Here is a 13,976-nt window from a genome sequence, read left to right as displayed (position 1 = left end):
TCCTCATCGTCCACACCCATCTATATTTCCACACTCAGAGAATTCTTGGCAAATGCAAATTTTTTTTTTGCAAAACAAAAAGCCGTTTCTCATTACCTCCACCATTATTAAAGAACATGTGGAAATCACCGCAGATCCATGTCCACTATGTTCCCTTTGAAGGATATGACAGTTACGGAAACTTACCTCAAAAACGACTTACATGGTTAGCTCATAGAAAGGGGCTACAAAGGTCAGATGGTGGGAGCAACACTTTATAAACCAAAGTTCCCATCTAAAATGAAATTCTTTTTCCATATTCTCTTGGTATGCCCCACTGCTTTTAGTGAGATAACCCTAAAAACTCATTATCTAGGGTATTCTATTTTGAGAAATTCAAATCATAAGCTATCCCAGACACTGTTTCTAGAGTTGGTAGCAAATTTGAGGGTAATCAAGAGAGGTAATAGCAATTATTTTCTTATCTATCCAAGGCTGTTAAGCTTTTACCTGAAAAATGTTTTACGAAAAAAAAGATTTGAAAAGGTGTAGTAATTGAACATAACAGCCTCTCAAACAAAACTTTTACCCACATGATGGCCAAAAGTTAAGAAAATATGGTAATTGAAAACGTTTTAGAAAACAAAGTCACAGATGTTACAACATCTGTTACTGAGCCCACTGCTCCTGGTGACCATGGTGCACAACCTAACACTGTGGAACCCATACCAGACATTTCCATACAAACCACATTCACCCCTATCCCAAAATCAAAAAAGAAAAACAACAAAAAGGGTATCACTGGGGTTTTAGATGCCAAAGATCCCTGTTGCAGCACAAAAGCAATAAACACAAACATCTGTTGTTACTTCCTCCCAACCAATTGATTTTGGGTTTTTAATCTACTATGGAAAATGAGTTGATTTCTATAAAATGTACCTTCCAGTTGCGTGCAAAAGAACTTTGGTGAAGCCTTGAAACTCCGACGAAACAAAAGTGATTTCAAACGAGTAGCGAGGAAAGTTTGAGTGAAATTGGATGGGCGTAATCGTTCAGAGGTTTATTGAGGTTGATTATAAATAAGAGATTTGATAATTAACAAGAGTTTTAGAGAGATTTGGTTCAGTTATAAACTCATATCACAAATATAATTCTGAACAATTTTAGGGTTATTCGATCCTATTATGTGCGTGACATAGGATCGGTTACGCGTCTAGGTTCTTGATTAATATTATGGTAACACGACTTGGTTATTAGAACATAGATCAACAAAGATTTGGTAGAAAATATGGTTGATGTTCATTGTTTTCCCTTGCGCGGCAAGCCAACACACTACAAGAACGGGGCACCTTTAGCGGCGACAGCTGTCGCCGGTATTGACCAGTTTTGTCGCCGCTATTGACTTTTAGCGGCGACCTGTCGCCGATAATGCGTCGCCGGTATTGCTCGGACGCTATTGACCAGTTGCCGCCGCTAAAGACTCCTGTCGCCGGTATTGATCTTCCACTTTTAGCGGCGACAGGTGTCGTCGCTAAAAGTGTCGCCGGTATTAAGCTTGGCCGGTAAAGGTGGAAGGGCAATAGCGGCGACACCTGTCGCCGCTAAAAGTCTGTTTTTTTTTTAATACAGCAGCTTTATATACAGCTGCCCAGCCAGTTTTACGGCCGAAAAAACAGAACCTGCCTATTTTCAAACAACGCAAACATACGCCATGAACATAATCAACATATACTAAAGGTAATATAGTTAAAAACTACGTTTAAGTCGTACATTATAATCCTACAACTTTTAATTAAATCATACATTAAAAACAACAAGTCACTCCTCGTCGGATTCCCTATCGAATAAGTCATTAGGATCGTAGTCTTTTGACTTTCCTTTTCCTTTTCCTTGTGAAGCAAGATAGTTGTTAAGTTGGTTCAAAAAGGACGGGGTTTGGAACAAGCTGTGAACAAAATCCTACAATAATAAATATCAAAACGTATATTAGCATATATTTAACAAGGAAACATGCGTTCGTTTGTCATTTTATAAATTGCGTAGTTTACCTCGGAAAAGGGTTCTTGCGTCCGAGCTTGCGAAGACCACATGTTAGATGACGAGTTCGAGGACGTGTTGGAAGAAGGTTTAGGCCCCATCCCGCGGTACCATCCTCGCCGCTCACCCAACGCTTCCTGATACGGGGCAATTGGTGGACCCTCACTGCCCCATTCACTTGTGGCCTGTTGTATGTTCCGTTGTATTTTACGAAGATGATTAAATATATATATGTATATATATATATATATTTGTTATAGAAAATAATACTTAAAAGAAATACTTACGTAATTTTGTTCAGCAACCTGATCAACCCAATTCCCTTGATTGTCCGTGTGGATTTTAGCATACATAGGTACCCAATCCATCTCCTGTTTAACATTAAACTTAGATTAGACATTAAATAAACAAAAGCTTACACACACGCACACATACATAAAACATTACATTTTTATAGGCGGTGCTACCGTACGACGATGTCCCCCCACGGTATGGGAATTGTTGTTTCTCGCGTACTAGTGTGTTGGCCTTGCTTCTTTTAATATATTTTTCGTCCCGGAAACCTTCGATGGTTCTCAACCAGTCATCATAGGGCATATCCGTGGGATGGTATGCACTTGCGCTCGCAATATCATTGTAACCTCCCTTGCTCTTAAATAATTTTTTAGCATCGTACTTGCGGTCAGAGTACCGCTTCATAAGCACAGCCCTAATACCACCCGTCAAGTTTTTGGCCTCTAAATCACGTTCCACTTCATCAAAATTGAAATTTTCCTACAAATTAAATAAAAAAGTTAAAATATCATATATAAATTAGATTTGCATGTACTTAAATGTTTGATAAAATTTTATGCATATAACTTATTTACCCGTAAGTGGTTCATGAGGCATCCTTGTAATGTTGTTCAACGTTATCCCATCCAATTTTATCGAACGGGATGGTCCGCCACATATACAGGCCGACCTCCCGTGAAAACAGATCTCTTGATTTACCAACAGGAGTATACGTGACCTGTCTGTCAAACGTAAGCGATACAGCCCCCCCCCTTTACCAGACGCCTTATTTTCTCGTTTTTTGCTTTCCCTCTAACCTTCTTCGGGGGAACCGCTGCAATTAAAACAAAAATAATTAGTAACAACATTTATAATATATAAAATATAAGGACTACAAAATAATTTAGTAAAAGACTTACCGTCTGTCTCGTGTGTGCCACGAAATCCACCAGGAGGAATCGGTGGATCACCAGCGTAGCGTCGTCACCCCATGTCCCTAGGGGGCCACATTCGCCATAAGATAAGCGAATATCAGCAATCCCGAAAACATAATCCCTATAAAGTTACAAATGTTACAGCATGTGTATCTAATAGAAATTAAGGGAAAGTACAACAAGTGTAACTCAAATTCAAATAAATATTTCAAACATGTGTTTATCAATTACAAATCAATATAAATTACAATAACTTTTCTTTTAGTCAGACTCCACATAATCGGGATCATCCTCATCACAATCAGCCTCAAACTCATCACAATCAGCCTCAACCTCATCACAATCAGCCTCGACCTCATCACAAACTCAAATTCAAATAAATATTTCAAACAAGTGATTATCAAACATAAACTTTTTTTTCAAACCTACACATAAACATACTACCAACACACATACATACTTATAAAGACACATTTACATACGTACACATACATACCTACAAACACACATTTTGACCAAAAACACAAAATTTATACTTACTTACATACACATTTGCATATTTTATACAAACATACATAATAACATACACATTTTCACCAATTACAAACATTTACATGCACAATTGTTCATCATTTATATACACCCACATACTAACATACACCTACATACATACATTCATAGACTTACATACACACATACATGCTTACATACACCAAAATACACAAATCAATAGATTTTCATATACACATTTTCATCAAATACACCTACATTATACAGTTGACATACTAACATACACCTACATACATACATTAATTCATAGACTTACATACACACATACATGCTTACATACACCTAGATACAAAAATACATAGATTTCCATATACACATTTTCACCAAATACACCTACATTATACATTTGACATACAAACATTCATCCTTACATGCACATTTACATACCTAAACCAAAAATTATACAATTTCTAAACTTAAAAAAATACATATAAAACTAACCGTATTTTTCAAGTTTCAAGGAGATGAAGACCGAGGAGACGAAGTGGTGCCGGAAAAGTGATGGTGGTGACCGGAGAAGAGATGGTGGTGATCCGAATTTTCTTCCACAAACCCAAAAATACACAAAAAAGAGCAAAAATTAAAGCCTATAACATGTATATAACAAATGTAGAGAAGAAATGTAACATAAAACAAGTTAAACTAACCGATTGGGCAAAAAAAACGAGTGTCTCCAGCGGTGGAAGCAAGAGTTTTGGGGGGAAAAGTGAAGAGGAGAGAGGGAAAGGCGCTGATAAAGCTTCTGTTACGTTTTCACTTTTACCGGCGACAGCCTGTTGCCGTATTGATTACTTGTCGCCGCTATTAGGTTAACCAGGATAAGATTTGTGTGGCTAGGATTTAATGTGGGACACACACTTTTAGCGGAGACAGCTGTCGCAGCTAATGACCTACTTTTCGTCGCCGGTATTGCCTTTTAAATCCCCAACCGTTAGATCAGGATTTTGATCAATGGCTGGGGTTTGGTCTCAGGGTCTGTGACGCGGATCGACCAATAGCGGCGACATTAGGCCTGTCGCCGCTAATGGCCTCCCATTCTTGTAGTGACATTTAAAAGAAACAAAAAACGCTTTAGCTTAAAAGGATTAAGAGTGTTGGATGTTAGCATACAGTGGCGGTGGTGGAGTGGTCTCCGTTTGTGTGCTTGTTTCCGAACCGGGTGGAGACCAACTACGAACCCGTTTTCCCTTAGACCAACCAGAGGGGAAACCCCCGTGAGGTCAACACAAGCATGTTTCCCCCTAGCCCAACCAAAGACTAGCAGATTCACTGGTCGCTGAGTAGATTTCCCTTCCATAAGGTCCGTAAGGAAATTCACAGAAGCCTCTTTCTTAGCCAAAATTCAAGCTCTTCTCAGAATGTCCCACAAAACATCCCGCACGCAGTCATGCAAAGAGCGTAATAACAATCCCTAATGTGGGAAAATATTAACTTACCTGTGTTATACATTTTGTTACTAGCTTTCATGGTGTTCCATTACCGTGATTGCGTATTTAATTTACAATCTTATGTTGCAGCTTTGACTGACGAGGTGGGTCAAACAGGTTAGATTTTAGAGGCTGTTAAGTTTTGATAAATACACCAACACTTGATTTATGAAAGCCTAACGAGGTAAATTGTTGTTGTGGGTTAATTGGTATTTTTTGGTGTGTGTTGGACTATAGATTGGGGTTTACATTGTAGTTATTTTTTGAGCAAGTGGCACGTGCATTTTTAGTGAAATAATCAAATTCACCGGTCTCTTTGCTTATGGCTCTTGGATTGGATCTGTTTTAAAAGTTCTAAAAAGACAACTGGAGATGGAAGCAATCTGTTGTAAAAGTCAAAATGAGACAGTTGGATTTAAGGGAATCACTGATATTATATAAAAAAATTAGTAATTAGAGCTACTTGTGTTGCGACACGGGTATGTTAAGATTTTCAAAGTCAAGGAGGTGTAAAAAGAGAGTAATAGTGAAAGGAGTAAAAATGCAAAGTCTAAAACTTAAGGGGGTAGTCATGCTAACAATGAAGTAATAGTGCAAGTGGTAAAACGCAAAGTTTAAAACTTGATAAAACTGTAAATTGCAAAAAGGAGGTGGTATTTAAGAAACAACACACCAAAAGCATAAGAGCCAAAACAATAAATTTCAAAAAAAAATGATCAAAAATGGAAAAACCCAAAAGTTGAGAGGTGGTGTTGGAAATACCACCGACATATACCCTTTTAATATAATATACAATGGTAGAATGTTTATTTAATTTATATTAGCATACTATGTTTTTGGTGTCTTTCATCTACTTGAATCAGTTCGATTAAATACTCATTGTTGTTAGGTCTTGCTTTAACTCCATGTCGCGTGAAGTGGAAATCTTAACACGGATAATCCCTCATGGCAACGCGTCAGTGGTAAAGTAGTATTTCATGTAAGACCTCATGTGCGCAACACCTTTTGATACCGACATCATGTGAACAGCCACTCCGTATGCACCTTTTGAATATGGTACAACACCTTTGAGTACTGAATGGAACCAACGCAGAAATCAATCGTAGCGCACGTAGGAACCCAGCGTTGCAATCCCGCAAGGTGAGATGATGAAAACAACTAGTTTGATTGAACTTTAAAAAGTGGGTGATGATTTGGAAAAAAATAACAAATAAAAGAAAGAGTTAAATGCCATTTTAGTCCCTGTGGTTTGGGTCATTTTGTCAGTTTAGTCCAAAGGTTTCATTTTAACCTGTGGGTCTAAAAAGATTTCACAGTTGTCATTTTAGTCCATTGGGTTAACTTAATCCATTTTTTCTGTTGACGAGAAGGCAAATTCGGTCATTTTATATGGCTGAATTGCCCTTTTAGTTAACAGAATTACATACAAAATGATCGAATTGACCTTCTCGTTAACAGAAAAAATGGATGAAGTTAACCAAGTGGACTAAAATGGCAACTGTAAAACCTTTTTGGACTCACATGTTAAAAATAAAATCTTTGGACTAAATTGTCAAAATGGCTCAAACCACATGAACTAAAATGATATTTAACTCTAAAAGAAATAATAAACATGTGCATGCATGAGACCTTCTCACGTGACACACCACGAGAGTCGGTGATGGAGATTTCAAAGGATATTAATTAAATGTGAACGTCCAGTATATAAAAGTCAAAAATTGGGGTGGCAATAATTTCTAGGGGACCCCAAGGAAAGATAGATGTGGATTGTGGATAACAATAATTTTTCTAGCACCAGATCTGTGTGGTTCGTAGCTTTTATATATATATATATATGTGTGGCATAGCAACAATTTTTGTACCACCAGTTCATGTTATATGTCAGGCATAAAAAAGACTAAACTGCCCAAATGGTCCCTGAGTTTTGTCAGTTTTGGCACTTTAATCCAAAAGTTAATTTTTTTGAATCTGGGTCCCTATGATTTCAATTTTGTTTTCATTTTCATCAAAAATCAAAATTTGGTCAGATTTTTCGGTTGACATCCAGTTTTTTGTCTTTTTTCTCCCTTTTAATGAATGGCAAAATAGTCAGATTCTTTTAATTTGTTATAATAAAACGCTAAAAGACCATTGGCATTGCCCTTCATTAAAAGAGAGAAAAAGACAAAAAAACAAAGTGGATGTTAACTGAAAAATCTTATCAAATTTTGATTTTGGATAAAAATGATAATAAAATTGAAACCATAGAGACCCAACTTCAAAAGATTTCAGTTTTGTAATAAAGTGACAAAAGTGACCAAATTTCAAAGACCATTTTAACAATTTACTCAAAAAAAGAAAAAAATCAACTTCAAATTATTGATGTCCTCATAACAGGTTGACTTATGAAAGTTGACTCAGAAGGCTAAAAAATCAACTTCAACTTATCGATGTCCTCATAACAATGATAAGATTTAATCTCAGTGTGGGCATATGTTCATATTATATGTCAAGCATAACAAATTAACAACATAACAAGAAGCTCCCAATTTCAATGTCATTGTTAACATTCTTCCTTCTTTCTTTAATCCCTTATGCAGCTTCAGTTACATTCAATTTCACAAAACTTAGTCCAAAAGATTCCCATGATATAATATTCTCAGGTGATGCTGCTTATAGCTCTAATGAAGGCCTCCAAGTGACCCACAAAAGGAAAGGTGATCAATATGGTTCAGTCTGGTTAGCAGGTCGCGCGACGTACATCAAACCTCTTCATCTTTGGGACGCGGACTCTACTGATCTGGTCAGCTTCTCTACGAGTTTCACATTTGTGATCGATTCGTATCCAAACAATTATTATGCAGATGGGCTTACATTCTTCCTTGCTCATAATAATTCTGTGATAAATTCGGGAGGAATCTTGGGTCTTCCATTCGATTCTACAATCCAAACAAGTAAACATCGATTTGTCGCGGTGGAGTTTGATACTTATGGAGAAAATGATTGGGATCCAAGAGATCCAGCTACTAATATTTCCATAGGTGACCATGTAGGTATCGATATCAACTCTGTTACTTCTGTTGTGTCTCGGAAATGGTTTAGCAATATAACATATGGGAAAGAGTGTAGAGCTTTGATTACTTATAATGCTGATTCTAAAAATCTTAGTGTTTCTTTCACTAGTTTTAAAAATAATTCAGTTGTATGGGAAACTGGGCTTGATTACACCATTGATCTAAGGCATGTGTTGCCTGAATGGGTAATCTTTGGGTTTTCGGCTTCCACTGGAAATCACTTTGAGAAAAACAATGTCGTATGTTGGACGTTTAATAGTACTGATTTAAAGGTTGATGAAAACAAACGAGAAAACAATTTGTTGCGTATGATGGGAATAACATTCGGCACGTTGGTTCCAGTTACTTGCTTGGCTATATTTGCATATTTTGTATGGAATAGGAGGACAGATGATGGCTATGAAGGAGAGGAACTTGGACTGTTGGAGATGACCAATGAAATCGAAATGGGGGCATCTATGCCTAGAAGGTTTTCTTACCACCAATTAGCTCGGGCAACTGCTAACTTTGCAGAGACAGAGAAGCTTGGAGAGGGCGGTTTCGGAGGAGTGTACAAAGGTTTTCTGAAAAATGTAAGGATGTATGTTGCGGTAAAAATGGTTTCGAAGACTTCAAAACAAGGGATCAAAGAGTATGCATCGGAAGTAAGGATCATTAGCCGATTAAGGCATAGAAATTTGGTGCAACTCATTGGTTGGTGCCATGACAAAGGAAACCTCCTGCTTGCTTATGAATTTATGGAAAACGGAAGCTTAGATTTACATCTCTTTAAGGGAAAGAGCTTGTTGACATGGAATATAAGGTACAAAATTGCTCATGGTTTGGCTTCTGCTTTGCTATATTTACATGAAGAATGGGAGCAATGTGTATTGCATAGAGATATCAAATCGAGTAATGTTATGTTGGACTTAAATTTCAATGCGAAGCTTGGTGATTTCGGTCTAGCTAAGTTGGTTGACCATGAGAAGGATGCGCAAACAACGATGTTGGCAGGAACCTTGGGTTATATGGCTCCTGAATGTATAGTCACGGGTAAACCAACCAAGGAATCAGATGTTTTTAGTTTCGGAATTGTTGCATTGGAAATAGCTTGTGGGCGGAGCGCCATTGACTACAAGGCTCAAGAAAAACAAACATGGTTAGTAGAATGGGTTTGGGAGCTCTACGGGAATGACACTGTTTTAGGTGCAGTTGATCCGAGTCTCGGGTTAGAATTTGAAGAAGACGAAATCAGACGTTTAATGATCCTTGGGTTATGGTGCGTACACCCTGATCCAGAATTTCGTCCATCAATGAGACAAGCCATTAAAGTATTAAACTCCGACGCTTCACTGCCTTCACTACCCTCAAAGATGCCAGTGGCATCTTATTCGACACCCGGAGTGCCCTCACTATCCGATTTCTCTTCCAGTGACCAATACCAATCCTTAAGTAGAAGTATAGAACCTCTTAGCACTGATTCATCAAAGAAAACAACATCATCAACAAATTCTTCTTATTCCAAATCTATATCAGTGTTCCATTCAATTCAAGGAAATGTATAGATTAGTGCTATTATTTTCTACAATACTTCTATTGAAAACACATAGCAACTTGTACTTCATCCTTTCCTGAAGGTGGATATACATTTGAATTTTGAAATTTTATGGTGACACGATTAAGTTTCCAAAATTGAATTGCTATGTTCCAATATATTTGTTATATTTAAGTATTCCTGTTACTATTTCCCTCACCAATAAAAAGATCTAAGCATTAATTGTTTTTTAGTTCCAAACCATGTAGTCCACAAACAAAAAAAACAAATCATGATTCTTCCAAATGAATAACTTTAATAGCAGACTCTTTGTTGTTCTCCTTGTCAAACCACATACATAAAGATTCGAACCATGAGCCAACCTGTTTTTAAGATTACAAATGGACAAACAAAAATCTTAAGATGTTCATTACTCTCCATAAATAGAAATAAGATACCATGCAAAGGGTCAAGAGTAGATACAGCAAATTTGACATAATAATAGTCAAAAGTGCACAAGGCACTCAGGTGAGGCGAGGTGACCGCGACTTAGGCAAGACAAGAACCTTCCTCTAGGCACAACAGAGGCGTGCACCTCTTCCCATGTGCCAGCAAGGTGGATGTTTCATTCAGTTTCTAATTTTCTATGCATGTAAAAAAAATATTTTTTCCTATTGTTGCGCTTAATTCTTGTCTCAAAGTGCTTTTTAGCACCTTGTGCCTAGATTATAGCCGCGATAGGCGACCTTGTGACTTCGACTATATGTTTGGGATGCTACATATATAGGTAGGACATATATTTACAAGTATTAAGTAGCATGTAACTTCTAACTACGTACCTGCATAACATGATTTTGTACCATATATATAAAAAGCATAAAAGTCCAAGAAATGTGAATAATAGCTTATGTGATAATGGCTTAGATTTAGAACTGAAGGGATTTTTTGGCTAAAGGTTTTATCATGACCGTCTCGACTCTCAAGTGTCAGATACAGATACACGACACGCTACTGAATATAAAGAGATTTATTACCAAATTACAAAATTTGAAGTTCAATAAAGACAGAGCCACTTTTGACCCGTTAACCTACCTAACCAGTTTTGGCTCGTTAACCGACCCAACCAGTTTCACCACCAACAATATCCTGTATGAATCACAGACAAAATATACATTTTCATAATTAAAGATCAATTGAAAAGCTACACACTTACACAGTTATACTAGTCAATGGAAGCACTTATATATTCATTATTTCAAACATAAATCATGGATGAAACAAATTTTGACAGCATTTGGATACAGTTACTTTTATTGCATGATCAAAGTAATATTATTAATAACCCATCAACTGTTTTGGCCACGTGTATTTTATTTTGTTTTGAGTTGAGATTACCTTCATATTTTAAGAATCTTCCGTTAGGTACCGAGTTTAATTATTGTTTTTCGCAAGACATGTTAAAAGAAGTAAAAATGAACCAAAGGCTATTATACGCGTTTTGAAGGCAGAAGACTGTGTACACACTTTCCAGCTTGCAAATGTCTTAGTGATGGGTAACAGAACACCGCTTAGTAGTGGTAGGAACGGCTTATATTTGAGATATCCTCGTATTCATTAGAGTTGTTGAGTTAAAAACAAATCACGATAATATGATGATAAAATATGTACAGTGGCGGATACAGGAATTTTTCCCACCAGGTTTCTTTTGCTAGATTTTTACTAATTCTCACTATTTTTTTTTTTAAATCATACAAAATTTCCACTATTTTTTTCATTTTTTTTCCAAGCTAAGGGGGTTCCCGGGAACCCCCAAAACACCCCTGGATCCGCCACTGAATATGTACCTGTGTAGGCTAGCCTGTCCATCTGTAAAGTCTGATGTTGCCTGCTATAATGTATGCTTTCTAGGCTGGGGATTTGTTTCTCTAAGACCACGCGGTGTGGAAGGGCTTGAATCTTGGGCGTTATTTACAACACGTCAGCGCGCGTCAGAAAAGTGGCGTGGAGGAAAATAGGAGGGTGTGGGAAGTGGCATTACTCGACACGTGGCACCTACATAATGCCGTTGGGGTCCAACAGCTAGTGGGGACCACCAATCAAACCACGCCATGTCGACGCTTATTAACTCTCAACGCCGGTGGGAAATCTCAAGCCCACATGACAACGCTGTCTACCACGCCTGGCCCGGTGTGGTGTGTGCAGCGTGGAAAGGCAACAACGCTGCTCCACCATGCCCACACGTGGTCTAAAGAAGAGAGGCTTCCTACTTAGCTGACAAAGAAACATAAAAGATCAACCTAATTAATACTAAATGGGCCTAGCTGATACAATAATGGAACAGTAATAGAACAATCAATATGCTAGAACAATGAAGATTACCACTAAATCTAGTGTTCCAGGACCATCATCTGGGTAAGTTGCCTTCAGAGCAGTGATGTCAGACCACTGAATTTCAATCTTACTCTTGAGGCCGCCATCAAGAACTTCCCCTATAAGCTTATGTTTTGCAAAGTAACACTACGGATCCTACGCGTAATATATAAAAATGAGAATTTTTTATATATATATTTATTTAATATGGTATTGGGGTCATATATTAAATTAACTAGTAGTCTAGTATTAAACCCTGCGTTGCAGCGGTTGTCATAAAACTGTGTTAAGTAGTATCAATACTATATCTTTGTCAGCGACCACCAACACCGGAAAAGCTCGTAAAAACAAAATAAATAAAAACGGGAAAAAATAACGTCGAGCGAAAAGCAGACGTAAAATCTTTGAATTACGCAAGCTTGTTGCTGAGAAAAAACGGAAACGTAAAAAATAGAAAAAAATAACTAAGTCCATCCAGGACTCGCGTGTTGGACGAACTTGTCATATGTACAAAAATAGATGTGACGCGATGGGTCAGTCAAACGGGAAAAAATATACGAAAAAATGTTGAACCCACACGCACGTTGCGGTGCGTTAACTCACAAAATTTAGAACGAAACGAAAAAATTGGGAAAGATAAAAATTATGGTGGACCAAAATTGAAAATAAAAAAGATCTGAGATTAAATTGGAAAAGATGAAAAACTTTGGGTTAAAAGTAAAAAACAAAAGGATCTAAATTGCAAAATTGAAGTTATTTATTAATTTTAGATAAAGATAAGGATAAAAAGAAGTGATATCTATGTATTGGTTATTAATTAATATTAATATTAATATTAAAAGAAATTTATTGAACAAATATAAATAAAATTTATGAGGTTGAAAGAGAGAATGATATGTGCCATTATTTTGAGTCTTTTATTATATGTTAGATTTGTATAATCAGGTTCAGTCTTAATAAACATTTTATTCACAAAAAAAAAAAAAAAAAACCACCGCTAGATTCGTTAGATAATATAAAAGAGATGGAATTTTCGTTATTTATTATTTCTAATAATGTTATATAATTAATATAAAATTTTCAGACTAAAAATTTTGATTTTAGAAAGTAAATGTTAATTTTATAACAAGTTCAGTTAGTACCGTTAGCTTGTATAAAAAAATAAGTAACAAAGTTAAGTTATTTGGTTAATTGGAGTTATATGGTTAAGGCAGCAACTATCATTCTTGAAACTGGTTGTTATGTACATTGTACAGGGACTAGGCTGCAATTCGCTGGAACTTTAATACTAAGAAAAGAAAAATAACCGATAGGGACGGGACTCGAACCCGGCACCCCGCGTTAAACAAGTGAGTCGCAGACCACTGCACCATGAAAATGACCAGTTGATGTACGAATAACCCACGTACACCAGATATCCCTCTTCTCCACCCAGCAGCGCGACCCACACCCTTAAAACTCGATCTCGAATAGCATACGAGCGCCGTTTGGGTTCCGAAATTGTCCCGGTCATTGTGGAATGTGTGGAGAAACCGAATGTTAGCAATAAATCGTGCCATAAAACTCGATCTCGAATAGCATACGAGCGACGTTTGGGTTCCGAAATTGTCCCGGTCATTAGGTCATGGGTTCGATTCCCACAAAGGGGGTTTTTCCCAGATTTATTGGGTTTCCTCTTGAATTGGTGTATAGGCATTATTGGCTAGTGGAGATGAATATGATCGGGTGGTTCTGGTGGCACGACGATACTCCAGTGGTCCGTCAGTGATCCAAATTTGCCGTTCAAAAGAAAAAAGCAAATGTCATTTAGACACCATTA

The 13,976-nt window shown here is 37.1% G+C and overlaps 1 protein-coding gene and 1 long non-coding RNA gene across 2 annotated transcripts; one reads left to right on the top strand and one right to left on the bottom strand.

Moving 5' to 3' along the window:
* Positions 1-2,316: 2,316 nt before the first annotated feature.
* Positions 2,317-6,038, bottom strand: LOC118490166. The gene is made up of 3 exons (XR_004888442.1): positions 4,236-6,038; positions 3,210-3,345; positions 2,317-3,124 (listed from the first exon to the last, which is right to left on the bottom strand). It is a non-coding gene; the product is annotated as an uncharacterized LOC118490166 (long non-coding RNA).
* A 1,550-nt stretch (positions 6,039-7,588) lies between these two features.
* On the top strand, positions 7,589-9,945 carry LOC110929247 (L-type lectin-domain containing receptor kinase IX.1). Its single transcript, XM_022172386.2, has one exon. It carries the CDS (start codon positions 7,755-7,757, stop codon positions 9,816-9,818), a length of 2,064 nt encoding a protein of 687 aa, XP_022028078.1. The 5' UTR covers positions 7,589-7,754; the 3' UTR covers positions 9,819-9,945.
* The last annotated feature ends 4,031 nt before the right edge of the window (positions 9,946-13,976 follow it).

Source organism: Helianthus annuus, chromosome 3 (assembly GCF_002127325.2).
Source record: "Helianthus annuus cultivar XRQ/B chromosome 3, HanXRQr2.0-SUNRISE, whole genome shotgun sequence".
Lineage (NCBI taxonomy): Eukaryota > Viridiplantae > Streptophyta > Magnoliopsida > Asterales > Asteraceae > Helianthus > Helianthus annuus.
Note: the sequence above shows the minus strand (reverse complement) of the source record. Positions and strands in the feature narration are given on the sequence as shown.